This window comes from Macrotis lagotis, chromosome 2, assembly GCF_037893015.1.
Source record: "Macrotis lagotis isolate mMagLag1 chromosome 2, bilby.v1.9.chrom.fasta, whole genome shotgun sequence".
Classification (NCBI taxonomy): Eukaryota; Metazoa; Chordata; class Mammalia; order Peramelemorphia; family Peramelidae; genus Macrotis; species Macrotis lagotis.
The window spans coordinates 78,569,711-78,586,939 of NC_133659.1; the positions used below are offsets into that span (position 1 = coordinate 78,569,711).

Below are 17,229 nucleotides of genomic sequence, written 5' to 3' on the forward strand. Positions count from 1 at the left end.
CCTCCAAAAAAACAAAAACAAAACAAAAAAAATCCTTGCTACTTAGGGGCCCCTTCAAAGCTTTTGCTTATTTCATCCTTTGTCATTCCTCATGTTCTGCAGTTAATCCAGAGTGGGTTACTTGTCACCTCACAGCTCTCTGTATCTTTGTGACTTTTTTCATGAAACCATAACTGATTTCCTCCCTCTCATTTCTGGAATGATATTTTCTTAAAACTCTGTTCTTCCTGGGTTTGAAGCTATTTTATTCCTTGCTTCTTTTCGCTCTGAACAAATATAAGTGCTTAAATAAGTTTAAGTATTTCAATTAGTTTTGTTTTGTTTGGTTGGTTTTTGCAGGGCAAATGGGGTTAAGTGGCTTTGCCCAAGGCCACACAGCTAGGTAATTATTAATTGTCTGAGACCAGATTTGAACTCAGGTACTCCTGACTCCAGGGCGTGTGCTTTATCCACCAAGTCACCTAGCCTCCCCTCAACTAGTTTTTTAATTGATTATTTAAATATACCTTCATATCGTCTTGTAGAAAATTAGTTTTGTTTCTTCATTGCCTATTCTTATTCCATCAGTTTCTTTTTCTTGTCTTAATTATCATAGCTAGCATTTCTAGTACATTATTGGTGATAATAGGCTTCTTGCTTCACTCCCATTTTATTAGGAAGGCTTTTATTAGGATAATGCTTGCTTATGGTTTTAGATAGCAACTACTTATTTTAAGGAAGACTCAATTTCTATGCTTTCTAATGTTTTTATGAATGCTGTATTTTATCAAAAGCTGTTTCTGCATCTATTAATAACTTTGTGTTGTTTTTGTTGTTGATGTGGACTGTTCTGAAGTTTTTCCTAATATTGAACCAACCCCTCTATTCCCTGGTATAAATTTCACCTAGTTATTGTATAATCTTTATATTGCTATATTCTCCTTGGTAGTATTTTATTTAAGATTTTTTTTGCATCAGTATTCATTAGGGAGTTTTATTTCTGTTTTTGCTCTTCCTGGTGGAATTCACTCCATATTTGTGTTATAAAAGGAATTAAGTTGGCTTCTTTTATCTAATTTTCCAAATAGTTTACACAGTATTAACATCTGATCCTGGGGAATTTTTTCTCATTGATGGTTTGTTAAATATCTATTTCATGTAGATTGTTAGATTTGTTGGTATATAGTTATGCAAATTAGCTCCTAATAATTGCTTTGATTTCCCATTTATTGGTGATGGACTCACCTTTTTTCATTTTTTATTTTGCTAATTTGGTTTTCCCCTTCCTTTTCAAAATAAAATTAACCAATGGTCTATCTTTTATTTATTTTTTCCCATAAAACCTGCTTCTAGTTTTATTTATTATGATAAAGATGTAATACTTTTTCATATTAACATGTACTGTATCCAAATGTTATTAAAATACTATTGTGCAGATGAGATCTCTCTCTGTCGCTCATCAATGATTGCCCAAGGGTATTTTTTGGATTTCTTCTTCCTTTATCTCAAGCCTTTCCATAAACCTGAAAATATACTCTTCTTAATCCAGTACCTCATTGTGTCTTTTTAAAAAATGTAACTCAAACACCATCTTCCATAGGAAATCTTTCCTAATCTTCCTGCTCTCTGCTACTTCTTTCCCAAATTGCTTATATATTTAGCTACTTATTATTTATATTTATTCATATATGTTTCATATTTAATTTATTTTTATACACAGAAGTCCCTTGTAACTATGAATAATTTTATTCTTTCTGTTTGTATTCCCAATGTCTATACCTAGTAAGTAGGTATCTAATATTTGTTATTTGTTTACTTATGGAAATGTATTCCTACAATTCATTTCTTCAAATAATTGTTATGCTACAGGTAGTTTGGTGGCCCCAGTGATATCAGGAACAGCTATTCCCAAATAGTTTATCAAACTGACCTTTTTTTTTTTTTTTTTTTTGGTTTTGCAAGGCAGTGGGGTTAAGTGGCTTGCCCAAGGTCACACAGCTAGGTAATTAAGTGTCTGAGGCCGGATTTGAACTCAGGTACTCCTGACTCCAAGGCCAGTACTCTATCCACTGTGCCACCTAGCCGCCCTGTCAAACTGACTTCTTAAATACTTCCTTTATCTGGTATCATTGAGGAGCCAGAGTTTTGTTTGAGTGAATTTTCTGTGTTAACTGAAACTTAACCTCTGATACCAAAATTGAAATCAGTTTTGACAGAATTGAAAAAAATATATTTCATGTATTCATACCTTTGGATAATTTTTTGTTTTCTTTTTTGTTTTTTCTATGCCATTTATGAATATGTGCTTTCTCTCCTGCTGTAACAAAATTCAACAAAATCAACCAATACAGAAATTGAATCTGAGAATATATGGGATAGTCTATTTCCATAGTTTTCTAGGTCTAAGATAAAGGAAAAGAGTATTGCTTGTTTTTTTAAAATTCTTTTCCTTGACCAAGGACATACATAGAATTACATAATGTTCAGTTTTATTTTATTATTCTTTACATTTACATTGTTTTTCAGGTTCCACTTCCTTTGCTCTTTTGTCTGTTCATGAAAGACTTCTCATGTTTCTCTGTTTTCATCTTAGAAGCACAGAATTTGAGAATTAGAGAGGATCTCAGTGGTCTTCTGGCCTAAATTTGTCCATATGCATCTTCTACCCAATGACCATCTTATTCCACATGACAGCCCTTTAGAAACTTGAAAATAGCTGTCATGTCCCTGTCATGTTGAGCCTTCTTTTTACTGCATACTAAACCATCCTAGTTGTTTGAACTGATCCTTATGGAATAGACTCAAGGTTCTTTATCATTCTGACAGCTCTCCTTTGGACAACCTCCAGCTTATAGATGTCTTCAAATGGTAATAGCCAAAAACGGAACCCAGTAATCCAGAAAGTGGTGTAACTATACAACCAAGTAAAGAGGGATGATCATTCTCATATTCTTAAAAATTATATTTTTCTCAGTTCAACACAAGATGACTTTACCTTTTGTGGATGCTGTATTACATTGTTGACTTAATGAATTTTTGGTTGATAGAATCCCCCAAAGAAATAAGCATTTAAATGTGGGCGCCTCATTTTTTTATTTTTTGGCAAGGCAATAATAGAGTTAATTGACTTGCCCAAGGGGTTACACAGCTAGGTAATTGTTAATTGTCTGAAACCAAATTTGAACTCAGGTTCTTCTGATTTTAGGGCTGGTGCTCTCTTCACTTGCACCACCTAGCTGCCCTTGGGTGTCTCATTCTTAATTTACAAAATTGATTTTTTTTAAACCATGTATAAAATATTTTTATATTAATACCTTTTGTATGTGATCATATTAGATGCAGTTTAGTGCTCTATGAACATTTTGAGTGTTCTCTTGACTGTCATCTAATATGTTCTCTTCTTTGTGTCATTTGCAGATTTGATAATCATGGCATTTTTATCTTGATCATAATGACTGATAAAAAAAATGTGTAAATCCAGATCCCCTAAGGCAGCTAGTCCACTGGAGATTGTCTGCCTAGGTCTTCTTGGCTTCAAGGATGGTCTCCCAAGTCAAGTTAATGCTCACATATCACTTCCATAAAATGGAAAATGAGCCTTTAAAAAATATTCAGGAGTAATTTCCTCAAATAAAACACTATTAGTAAAAACCATACCACCTCCCAGTATTTTAGGGCCATTTAACATATAGATTTAAAAGTTCCATGTGACATTTTCATATTCTCAGACGATACTACCAGCATTTGTTACTATTCTTGTGAAAATATTAAGATGTGAACTAGGTAGTATATATGGAAGAAAAAATGATGAGATAATTTGGAACTGGTTGAATAGTTTCAGAATATAGTACTAAATGGCTCAATGTCAAATTGGTAGATAGTCTTCAGTGGTAAGTAGTAGTTTTAACATTTTAACATTTCTCCTACCATTTCTTGCGACAATTCATTATTTTCTTAAACAGTACAATAAGCATAATTTAATATGTCTTGATTTTAGGTCATCATTGAGAATTATCACTTAATATACTGTTTTCTTAACTGGTAGTATCGTCTGAGAATATGAAAATGTCACACGGAACTTTTAAAGCTATATGTTTAATGGTCCTAAAATACTGGGAGGTGGTATGGTTTTTACTTTTACTGGTCACTGTTAACAATTACTATACTTAGGGATACCTGCTTGTAGAGTTCTTCTTCCATTCAAACCCACTTTATTATTCTCTAATTTTTAGATTTCTAATCTGTTCTAGACTGAGAAATTAATAACAGCTTATTGAAATTCTTGTTGAAAAAGATGAGTTCTACCATGACAGCTCTTTCACCAGTTTAGAGTTTTTTTTCCTTTCCTTGTTCTGTGTTGTCAGTAATTGGGGGTGTTACTGTATTAATAGATGGCATTGTGGTGTACTGGATAGCATATTGTATAGGATAAGAAGATATTGGAATGGGGCGGCTAGGTGGCATAGTGGATAAAGCACTGGCCTTGGAGTCAGGAGTACCTGGGTTCAAATCCGTTCTCAGACACTTAATAATTACCTAGCTGTGTGGCCTTTGGCAAGCCACTTAACTCCATTTGCCTTGCCAAAAACCTAAAAAAAAAAAAAAGGATATTGGAAGATCTGGATGCCAATTTCAGTTTTGCTAATAATTAATCATTTGATTTCAGAGGTAAATCACTGGTCTTTCCATTTTCAGTCTTCTTACTGTAAAATGAGGGCTTCAAACTAACCAACCTATATGGTTCCTTTCAACTCTAAAATTCTATTTACTCACCACTGCATTATGCTTTTTTACTTTTACCAATTCCCATACCATTTTCCCATCTTTCTCAACCAGTGTCAACCCATCCCGTGCTGTCATTCTCAGAGAAAACACTATTCTAAAAAAACCCTGAACACAATTTGTCAACATCTCACCCTAGAAGCCTCTTTATAATCCCATTTGAACTATATATAGGTATAATTATACTTTAGAAATCACCACAGAATTTTATCTCCAAAATTTTGTGATGTTTAAAATTCCATTCACCTACAACGTCTTGTTTTCTAAATATACTTATTGTCTATATTATGAATCCTAGGTTCCTGGTAGATTATTATTATTATTATTATTATTGTTGTTGTTGTTGTTGTTGTTACTACTACTACTACTACTACTACTACTGCTTCACTTGTCTCTTTGTCCTACTTTGACCCTTATAAACCTGTACCTTTAATAATTTCAACGTTTAGTACCCCGGAACCCCTAGTTTCCCTGACTTTTTTCATCATTCCCAATTTATGAATCTTCAATCCTTGGTGTGAACCCTATTGGATTTTTCCTGGTCTTTCTCTAGAGCTGGCAAATAATTAAGAGTTATGAAATCAAGTTGATCACAGCTGTTAAAAATTCAACTTTTCTGTTTATATCTATTCTTTGCTGTGGTTGTTATCAACTAGTTTTCCTTTTTTTTTTTAATTTTTTTTTGTTTTAAACCTCATCTCCTTAAAGATACTTCTTATTATGCAGACATGAAATAGATGACCCTAACTTTCTATTTCACTAAAAATTGAGAACATTAGCTATGTGTTACTGTTGCTCCCCCTTTACCATTCTTGAAATGTCTTTATCACCTTTTCCTTCCTTCTCACAGAGAGATAGGTGTTTTGTCCTCTTTGCTGATAGAAATTTCTATTTTAGCTCCTATTTCTTCCTCTTGTTTCTAGGATTGTGCTTTAGCAGTTACTTTTTTCTCTTCCAGTGACTTCTTTCTATATTCTTCTTTTATTAGGTGCTTAGATATAAGTTGAATGTAATTAAATTTATAAAGACTTTCTTGGGTCACTCCAGGGCCAAAAAACACTATGTGTTATTATTTTCTAGCCCAATTAGCTAACCTGTTTTTCTTTTCATTTCTCCTCTATAATTTCCAGAAGTTGTCTGAATGCACTTTTTACCTGCCCTGTCATCAGTTTTTGGCAATCTTCTGCCTATATCATTCTCCTTAAAGTGCTCATTCAGACCTCACTATTGGCCTGCTAATAGTCATAGACAATGCCTTTTAAAAATAGTATTTTATTATTTCCAAGACTTTTCTAAAGTCTACCTGCTCATGATTTCTTACAGAACACTAGTACTCCCATCACATTCATATACCATAACTTGTTCAGCCATTCCCCAAATGAAGAACATTTCCTCAATTTCCAGTTCTTTGCCACTACAAAGAGAGTTACTATAAATATTTTTGTACATGTGGGTCTTTTTTCTTTTTTATGATATTGAGATTCAAAACTAGTATTGGTATTGCTGGATCAATCTGCACAGTTTTATTGCCATTTGTGCATTGCTCTCCAAGGTGGTTGGATCAATCAGTTCACAACTTCACCAACAACATATTAGCATGTGAATGACATTTTTCATTACATATATTTTGGAATTTTCTTGAATCACTATTGCTGAGAAGAGCTGTGAGTCTATCACAGTTGATCATCATTAGACAGTATTGCTTTTATTGTGTATAATGTTCTTCTGGTTCTGCTCACTTCACTTACCATCAGTTTTGTCTGAAATTTGCCCACTCATCTTTTCTTACAGCATAATAATATTCCATTACATTAATTTACCACAGTTTGTTTAGTCATTCTCTAACTGATTGGCATCCCCTCAGTTTCCAATTTTGTGCCACTACAATCAGATCTGCTGTAAACCTTTCTGTACATGTGCATCCTTTTCCCTTTTTTATGATGTCTTTGGGATATAGACCTAGTGGTGATACTGCTGAATCAAAGGAGTATTTCCTTTAGGCATAATTCTGCATTGTCTCCAGAATGGTTGGATTAATTCACAATTCCACCAACAGTGGGACTATGGCTTTTTTCTACTCCATATCTTTTTTTTTTTTTTTTTTTTAGGTTTTTGCAAGGCAAATAGGGTTAAGTGGCTTGCCCAAGGCCACACAGCTAGATAATTATTAAGTGTCTGAGACCGGATTTGAACCCAGGTACTCCTGACTTCAAGGCTGGTGCTTTATCCACTACGTCACCTAGCCGCCCCTACTCCATATCCTTTTGCCCTATCTCACAACTTTTTTTCTTCTTCTCTATTCTTCTGCCATCTTACTTTGGGCTCTTTATTTTTACATATTTGTACAATTCACATGTCATTTTTCTATTAAAATTCATTTGCTCTCTATTGCCTATAAGAAGTGTTTGAGGTCTTTATCATCTAGGGCTGCCCTATTTTCAAGACTTTTGTCTTAGTACTCCTACCAGCTCTCTATGCTTATTGCCTCCCCCCTGAAGATAGTTTGAATTCTCCTGCCTTGATGTCTTTAGTAGCTACTCTTCCTTATACTTTGCATATCTTTTTTTTTTTTTTTTTTGCAAGGTAATGGGGTTAAGTGGCTTGCCCAAGGCCACACAGCTAGGTCATTATTAAGTGTTTGAGGTCTGATTTGAACTCAGGTACTCCTGACTTCAGGGCCAGTGCTCTATCCACTGTGCCACCTAGCTGCCCTTACTTTGAATATCTTTTCAAATCTTTCCCTACTTGCCTATTAAAGTCTGAACTATCAGTTAACAAAGCATTAATTTTTTTTCTTTTTCACCTTGCTAAAAAAGAAAACAACTACCTTGTAATAAATAAACATTGTCAAGTAAAAGAAATTCCAAACCAATTTGAATACTACCACTTCTAGCCAGCATTTTCTGAATTCTACAATTCTCTCTGTCCTTTCTTTGTCCTTGTCACTGAACTGCCCAATCAGTAGTGGTTCCTTCTCCCAAATCACATTCTCATTCTAGACCAATAGTATCAAGCTCAGTTAGAAGCAGATGTTTGTCTACCGCATAATGACTTAGAAAACCACAAATTAATTTTTTAAAATTTATTTTTATTAAAGATTTCCCAATTATGACATCTCTGCTCTAAACTGCTCAGTTAAATTCCATGAAGAAAAGAATTGTAACTTATTTTCTATTTCCCTAGCATAATGGTGTGTGGTGTTAGCATTATTTTCCACATTGACTAGCCATTGAGAATTCACCCTGATTGTTTTCCATACTAATAAAGAAGTAATAACTAAAAGGTAGAGTAATGAGGACCCAGGAGGTAGTAGATGTTAAATGTATATTTAATTGAATGTAATCAAATTGTGGGTTTCTTAAAGGGGATTCCACTTTTTATCATCAAAATTAGTTACAATTCCAAATGTTGTCACAGAAAACAATTGTAGACATTCTTTATTAACGGTGTAGTTTGCTCATTTAAATCAGGATTGTTCATTGTTAGGGCTTTAATCTACACACAAAATCCCAAATATGTCTACCTAGATTTTTCTGGGATAATTAAGAGAAAGATTGAAATTTAAAGGCACACATAATTGCTAGCTGCCAAAGAGAGGTGATTTTAAACCTTCTATCTGAAGCAGATAGTGTGGTATAGCGAAAGTGTGACAAATTTGAAGCTAGAGAACCTTATTTTACAAAGAAGGTGAAAGGATGGACAGACAGAGAGTGGACAACTGAGCGAGGCCTCAGGTGGGAAGGAGTCCATTCCTCTGTCCTCACATTAATGGGTGAGGACCAAGCCTGAGTCAGCAGTGCGGGGCAAGATGAGGAAGTGTTCCAGTTAATGAGATTCCTAGGGCATGGTGGAGAATTCGGAGAAGACAAAAGAGTTCAGCCAGGATGGAACCAAAAATGGAGAGCACCCCTTGTTCTGCCCACTCCTTACTAGGTGGCTTTGGACAAGTGACATGACCTGTGACTTTCAACCTTTCGGGTGGCTCGTGTATAAAGCTGAGAGACTTTGACCAGATGACTGAGGTCTCTTTCAGCTCAAAAATCTTTTTATTCTGTGAATTTTTTTCCTCAGATTTATTGTCAATTATCATGGGCATTATAATAACTTTCCTGCAGTGAAGATTTTCTAGCATTTTCTCAACATATTCTATTTGTATTAATAGGGATTAAAAACTAGAATTTTTTAAAGTATAACTCAACTCTATCTCAGTTTTGTAATTTTTTAATTCCCTGTCTGTGAGCATTTGGTGGATATTAAATGCAAGCACTATATTTATAGATGAATTCCTAAATATAGATCCTTGGACAACATTCACCTTGAGAGAACTTGCATCTTATAACAAAGAGTATAGTTTTCAGTGAGCTAGATCTGTACCCTAAATACAAATTTTCTTTTTTTTTTTTCAAAAAGCCTTATTAGATGTGTTCACTTTTATTTGTCATATTTATTTATGGGTCTAAATTGACTTACTGAGCATACTTTAAGTATATGAAAGACTCAGATTCACTACATACAATTTGCTTCAGATAGATGCTTAAGTTAACAATCCCAGAAAGCAACTTTTTCCACAAACTCTTTTGTTTTTGATACTTTTCCTGGATTTCTGAAAAGTTAATGGATGAAAAATTGGTTTTTAAAGAGTAAATACAGGTTCTAGTAGGACTATATTTTCCTTCTGGTTGTGCTTTAAAAATAAGCTGTAGGGGCAGCTAGGTGGCATGGGGCGGCTAGGTAGTCTTGGAGTCAGGAGTACCTGGGTTCAAATCCGGCCTCAGACACTTAATAATTACCTAGCTGTGTGGCCTTGGGCAAGCCTTAAGCTCATTGTCTTGCAAAAACTTAAAAAAAATTAGCTGTAACTTTTTAATCAGTGTTCTATTGTTTGTGATATTCAGTCTACATAATTGTAGAAAACCTCATGGAAAAAAAGTCATCTTTTATATCTGTCATTTGTCTCTCCTCTAGTTGTTACAGGAGCTGTGCACAGTGTTTAATGTAGATTTGCCTTGCCGTGTAAAGTCTTCCCAGTTGGGAATTATCAGCAATAAACAGACGCATACCAGCGCCATAGTAAAGCCACAGTCTAGCTCCTGTTCATATATCTGCCAGCACTGCCTCGTCCACCTTGGAGACATTGGTGAGCCTTTGAAGTGAAAAGATCATTGAGATGCTTCTTTTTTTCCTTGGAATATAGTCATAGAAAGAAACCTATCCACTTTCTACTGACCAGCAACTTAGCTGCCAAGCATTCTGAATTGAGGTTATGAAGGCAATGAGAAATGTGCTGTAAGGAATATGCTTAAGGAAAAATCCCTTGAAAAAAACCACTTCCACATCAATACAGATATTATGTAGACCAAGCAAAGGGACAGAGTTTTTAAATAAATATATGTAAATACCAAAAACTTAGTTTATCTTAGGCTTTTTAAAGTGTTTCAAGATATTCTAAGTAAGGTTTTTATACCTGTTAATTTTCCTCATTATGTTAGTTATATAACTAGTTTATTTTTTTTAATGATTAACCAGGTGTTAATGATTTTAAAGCAGTTTTATTTCCTTTAAAATATTCTTTAAAAAAGGATTCCTATTTCTTATGCATTTATTTTAGCTAAGTTCTTTGTACTCCTCTTGTTTGTTTCTGGAACTTGTCTATTCCTTTAAAGGTGACCTAAAATGGTTATAAAATAAATTAACTATAGGATTATGTATTAGCTGTCCTAAAATAGCAAGTGAGGGAAAGGTTGATTTTAAGTTAACATTTTTTTAGGTCTTTTGATATCCATAGCATTGACTCTGTGAGGGGTCATATCAAAATTAGCATGAGATTCTGCTATTTGTAGGAGAGGCTAAAGACGTGGTGCGTTTGTAAGTTGTTCTTGCTTTAATTGTATTTTTTGCACACACATCCTTTATATCCCAAAAAAGGGTTTGGAGGCATTTAAAAAACCACATTGAGATTTTAAAAGAAGTAAACTATTTGCCAGATCGTATTGTATAGTGTTTTTTGTTTTGTTTTGTTTTTAAGTGCCATATAAAATCACCCCTTCTTGTGGGCCGGCTCCAGGTCACCAGCATAGTCCATAATGGGAGCTGGTGATGCATGACACTGGAGGACCTGAAAATGGGGGCTAGGTAAGCTTTCAAATTGCTTACATGCTGAATGTCCCAAATAATAGAAGAAGATGGACAATTCACACATAATCCTACAGTTAATTTATTTTAAACTATTTATATGCTCTCTCTGTAATGAGTCGTAAGTAAATTATCTTGTATTCATAGTCTGTAGAATTTTAAATAAATAGGCAGGAAAACTGGGGAAATTCAGAAAGGAAAGGAAATTTTAGCATTTCATTTGTTCAACTTAATTTTTTCCCTGCTTTCAGCTCGTTATAGAAACCAGACCAGCCAGGCAGAGTCCTACTATAGGCATGCAGCTCAGCTTGTCCCCTCCAATGGTGAGTCTGAGTCCTATTAAGACTAAACAGCAGTTTTGTTAGGCTTCTGTTTCATTCTTTATTTGAGGAAATTACTCCTGAATATTTTTTAAAGACTCATTTTCCATTTTGTAGAAGTGATCAGTGAGCAATATATTGTCTAGCAGGATAAAGAACCATTCTTGAAGCCAAGAAGACCTAGGCAAATCACTGAACCTTTCTAAGTGTAACTGGTGGAGAAGGTGCCAGCCTGTATTGACAGAGGGAGTTCCCTTTACCACTGAAGACAAGTGCTCTGTCCCCAACCCCCAGTCGACATGTGACACAATGAAAAGAAACACTAGATATGAGTCATTGCACCTAATTTCAATTCCTGTCTTCCATTTTCTTTTGTGACCTTGGACAAATTCCCACCTTTCTCTAGGACTTAATTTCTTCATCTGTAAAATGTGTGAGTTGGACTGATTAACATCTAAAGTCTCTTTCAACTCCAAATCTGTGATCCTGTATAAGACTTTTCCTTCTAAATATATGTCACTGGGCATACTAACATTACTGTTCACGTAAGGTGAATTTTGTTTTTGAATTTTGAATTTTGTTTTCACTTGGTAAACTGCCATTCTCCCATGAGTCCTCAAACTATTTCTAAGAATTTTTAACTTCTTCGTTCTCTGAAAAAACTTTTTTCCCCCTGGGAATATTAGCTTGTAAAACTGCTTTTGGCTATCATGAGATTTCTATTAATTTAAGGGCTTTTGAATTAAAGAAATTTTAACATGAATTAAGTAATATAATTTTTTTATTCTTACTAAGCTATATCTTGTTAAACTCCATTAGATCTTACAAAAAGGTATCTTTTGAAATTTGGGGGTCCTTATAATTCCTGTTGCTTCATTTAAATGTGAAGCTGAAATTTGGGTTCATAACAAGTAGGAAAGTATGATCTGCTTTTTTTGGAGTCTAAATTTAGGACTGGAAGAAACTTTAGATCGTGTCCATTTCTTTTTTTTTCCCTCATTAAAAAATTTGCTTTCATTAGCCAGTAATCTGTCATTTAAGAACATGAGAAAACCAAAACCCATTAGAAACATGTCTAGTCAAATTAAACAAATTTCTTCATGGACTGTGTCCAAAAACATTTATTCTTTTGCATTCATAATCCCCCTTTAGAACATCAAGAACCCAAAAATAAAGTGCTTTTTCCTAAGGTCACACGTGGACAGTGAATTTCAGAGCTAGATTTGAGAGCCATGCTGTCCTATTCATCCTAAATTCAGCCTCCTTTTCCCTGTCTACACCTCCTCTTTGAGGCCACTTGTGGTTAGGGTTAGCTCATGCACCTCTTGATTTACTTGAAGAATAGCCATAGGTTTGAATGATGGTAGATGTTTGACAGCTCCATAAATAAGCATATGTTTCTTCTCCTAGGTCAGCCTTACAATCAGTTGGCTATTTTAGCTTCTTCCAAAGGAGACCATTTGACCACAATTTTCTACTACTGCAGAAGCATCGCTGTGAAGTTCCCTTTCCCAGCTGCCTCCACTAATCTTCAAAAAGCACTTTCTAAAGCACTGGAAAGGTTTGCCTTGCTTCTCTTGGGACACTTCTGTTCCTCTGATAGCTTACCTGTACCATTTGTATGTTAGATAACAGTTGCTGCGTTTGTGCTTCTTACATTCTTATGGCATGTTCAGACTTACAAATAAGATAACTATCTATTCTGCCTGTTGGGTTTTTTGTGGGTTTTGTGGGGGTTTTTTTGTTTTTTGTTTTTTTGCATGAAGTCAATGTATTACATTTGTAGAAATTTGTTTATGTGTTCAGGAGAATAAATGAGTAAAAGCACTAAAGAAATATTTGAGCTACCTATATTGGTAAGTTCAACCATAATTTATCCTGTGTTTTTAGTGGGAAGTGCACTGGTTCCACAAAGGACCCTACTGTTTCATTGGCTTATTAGAGGTGTTATTTGTGTTAGGAATCTTTAAGAGATTAGTCATTTTGCTATTTAAGACTAAGAAAAAGGCTTTTTTGGTTTGTTCTTTTTTTTTTTTTTCTTTTTCTCTCTCATGCTACAGCCGGGATGAGGTGAAAACTAGATGGGGTGTTTCTGACTTCATCAAAGCCTTTATTAAATTCCATGGTCACGTGTACCTGAGCAAGAGTTTAGAGAAGCTGAGCCCTCTTCGAGAGAAGTTGGAGGAACAGTTTAAGGTCAGAGGACAAGAAAATATAATTTTTATTATTTTTAAATCCAGAAATAGGTTTGACTGAAAGGTCTCCTAATTTTAATATTGCAATCTGGTCCACACCTATCAGGGATACTTTCAGAGTATTATAATGTCTTGCTCCTTACTCCTCACCTTGTGCTGAAAACAGGGAAGAAAGCAGCAACACTTTTTCCAGGTAACTGCCAAGTAGCAGATTGTGCAAAGGACAATTTTCTCCTTTCTCAGTTCCATGAACTAGTCTGATCCAGGACTCTAAAGTAGGACTTTTGACTGGCCTAGTGTGTGCTTGGTTATTTACTTGGTAATTAATCTCATTTTCCACATCTGATATTCTGCTTCTACTGATGAAATTTTAATTTAAGAATCATGTCCAAAGAAATTTTTCCACATTGTTTATGCATAAGAAGGAAATAAACATTTTTTCATTTTCTGAATGACCTTTGTTTTATTGTAATATGCTTTTGACCTTGATTGAATTTTTTGGGAAGGAAATTAGTAATCAACCTCTCGCATTTATTGAAGTATCCAAGTACAGTCTTATTTCTCTGTGTATGTCTGTTTATTCTGAATGTTGTTAATAAGTCTTGGAAAATGCTATAGGTATTTCTTCTATATCTATAAGGGTGTTTTCATTAGTCTTTTAGGTCAGAGGTCTTGAAAGCTAATTATACAGAGGTTTATATTTGCCTGTGTCTTAGGCTCAGATAGCTCATGCAAGATTTTATGTGATATCAATCCACAAACATTGATGGAGGACTCACTTTGGACCAAGGGTCATGCAAAGCTGATAGTGATAGACCCAGTCATTTATGCTCATTATGTGATATGTGAAAAATGTCATCATGTGCTGTTAAATTTCTCAGTTCCATTAGAAGATTAAATAGCTTTAAACTGTTCAGCCTGAAGAGGAGTGATCATGGTACAGCAGAGTAAGTCTTCATGTACATAAAAGTATTATGAATGGAACACACGTGATTCTACTGAAATCAAGACACAAGCTCAGTTGTAATTTGTCCATCACTTAACTAGGATGCAGTCAGATATTATGGATTCTTCTTGTGGAAAACTTCTAGGAATTAAGTTGTTGTTGGTGATTAAAGCCCTTGGACCTATGAAAAACATTAGTTTTCAAGTGAGTCATTGCTGAAGACAGACCTTTCTTGGACCATAAAAATTGGGAGGAGACTAGAGGGAGTAGGGTTATCAGTTATTGAAGCATTAAAAGAATTATACTAAAAGATAGTCTTACCCTAAGATGTTTCTGTTGTTTAATTGGTTTTGTTTTGGGTACTTTTGACTTAGATGTGTGGGTATTGCCTTATGAGGCTTTACCTTCAAAACATTTGGTCTAGACCATGAAATGGCTATTTGGGGGCATGTGGTTTACAAACTTCTGAAGAAACTATGTATTTTTCTCCTGTACCCCTATTTTGTTTGGTTCCTTTTGTTGTTTGGGTTTGGTTTTTTTTTTATGTTTTTGCAAGGCAAATGGGGTTAAGTGGCTTGCCCAAAGCCACACAGCTAGGTAATTATTAAGTGTCTGAGACCGGATTTGAACCCAGGTACTCCTGACTCCAAGGTCGGTGCTTTATCCACATCGCCACCTAGCTGCCCCTCTGTACCCCTATTTTAATTTTTTTTTTATTATTTCTCCACTTTTCCTAAAATTGTATGGTTTGTAAGACAGTAAAAATTATAAAACTTGAGTTGAATTGATGAGAATTTCAAATCATTTTAAACATTTTCAAAGTTATTTCAGTGTTTTAAAGGAACTCAGTTTATTTTATTATACTTGCTGAAATGAAAAATAACAAATTATGATGCTAAATACACAACTATGTCATAGTCCTGTACAGACTCATGGTGATACAGGTTTTAAAACTGTCCTGTGATTAGAAATGTGAGGTCTTACTGATTAGTTTCTTGAGGTATTATCTCATGCATATTTATTTGTTTGTTTATTACTCTGGATGACTAAAAAACCATTCTAGTCCCATATTTATGTCTTCTCACATGTATATTACAAAATCTTACTACTTCTGCAGATATTATCATCATGTATAATTTAATAATTTCTTATAATTCTAGGCAAAGAATCAGCCTGGCCCTTTCAGTCCAAATCAAGATACTGAATTTTGAAAATTATAGCAATAAGATTTAAAATGAAACTACTTATCATCTCTAGCCATACTTATCTGGCCATGAATGCCTTTTGACCAATTTAATTGCTTGTGTCAAAGATGGTTCTTAATGCTTGAGTTTACATGTAAGTATTCCTATCTTTTTTCAGAGACTGCTATTCCAAAAAGCATTCAACTCTCAGCAGCTAGTTCACGTCACTGTCATTAACCTGTTTCAACTTCATCACCTTCGCGACTTTAGCAATGAAACTGAACAACACAGTTATAGCCAGGATGAGCAGCTGTGTTGGACGCAGCTCCTGGCCCTCTTTAGTGAGTATTAGAAGATAAGTCCTTTTTTTCCCTTCAGCATTCATATTGTTCCTTGTTATTTAATTGTTTCATAAATTTCTCGTTGTGTGTTTTCTCTGTGACAGAGGACTTTTGAAAGAAAAAATAGTTTTAGCAGGATATAGCTAGCTAAAGGCTGATAATTGCTTTATGTTATTTTGATTGGTATACTGTTTCACATGTCTTTGTGTTCTGTGTTATCTTTCTTTTTCTCCCCCAAGTCTCTTTTCTTGGCATCCTGTGCAAGTGCCCTCTTCAGAATGAGTATCAAGAGGAATCATGCAGTGCATATCCCCTTCCTGCTGTCAAGGTCTCAATGGACTGGCTGAAACTTAGACCCAGTGTCTTTCAGGAGGCTGTGGTTGATGAAAGACAGTAGTAAGTGTTTTAAAACTTGGTGTAACTGTGTGTGGTGTGAAAGATTCTTTGATTTGATATTCTTAGATAGTAAAAACCATCTTCTAAAATACAGCATTTAAACCATAAATGGTATTCTTTATTCTGGATGTTCTTGGAAAATAGGACTTCAGACCTCTCTGTTTTTTGTTTAATGAACAATTTTCTGTAAAGAAACAAATCAAAAGGATATATGATCTACTCTCATATCCTGTCTGTCCTCAGAGATGAATCATCCTGGTGCCAGTTTGTAGAGGGAAAGTGCTTCCATTTCTTATACGTTTCAGCACACTTGGACATGTCTATTTGGAAGTTAAAGAACGTAGAGAAGATATATGTATTTTTTTCTTTTACTGTTCACATAAGCTGTGACTTTTACTATTAATACCTAATTTGGAGGGAAATTTAAGATTTGATGAGAGGATAATAGTTGGTTATTATGCATTATTGACTGATTCCCCTAATTGATTCAGAAGATTTTGAAAGATTGTTTTATTGTTGAATTTGTTGTGATAAATAAAAAATTAATTATGATTTGCCCAAGATCTTTTTTCCTAGGGTACTCACCAAATTTTAAAAATTTTTTGTAAAAGTGAATTTTTATTTGTTGGAAGAGTGGAAAATAGAGTGTGTGGGAATCTAGAATTAATTTAAACTTCCTTGACTGGGGTTGCTTCCTAAAATTGATCTATCCAAGATTAGGGTCCCATTGTCTTTCTACTTATAAATTTCTATTGTATCTCTAAAGCTTGCAATTCTAACCTTGATCATTTTGTAGAGGTTCACAGGCAGAACTTAGCAGTAGCATTTAAATTTTCCTCTAAGAGTTTCCTCTTTTCCTCCATACCCTTGTTTTCATCTACAGTCTTGATTTATATAATTTTCCCTTCCCCCAACTTAACTACTTTGAATTGAAGCCTGTTATTCTTACTTTGG

At 34.5% G+C, this 17,229-nt stretch overlaps 1 protein-coding gene across 6 annotated transcripts in view; it reads left to right on the forward strand.

The window, feature by feature from the left end:
* SMG7 (SMG7 nonsense mediated mRNA decay factor) overlaps nt 1–17,229 on the forward strand; it is a 118,282-nt gene that overhangs the window by 81,179 nt on the left and 19,874 nt on the right. For all 6 annotated transcript variants that reach the window (XM_074222204.1, XM_074222207.1, XM_074222205.1 and 3 more), the window contains exons 5-10: nt 9,727–9,898; nt 11,145–11,216; nt 12,624–12,774; nt 13,274–13,409; nt 15,717–15,879; nt 16,119–16,275. In XM_074222204.1, the coding sequence (XP_074078305.1) occupies nt 9,727–9,898; nt 11,145–11,216; nt 12,624–12,774; nt 13,274–13,409; nt 15,717–15,879; nt 16,119–16,275 (851 nt within the window). The remainder of the gene's footprint in view (nt 1–9,726; nt 9,899–11,144; nt 11,217–12,623; nt 12,775–13,273; nt 13,410–15,716; nt 15,880–16,118; nt 16,276–17,229) is intronic.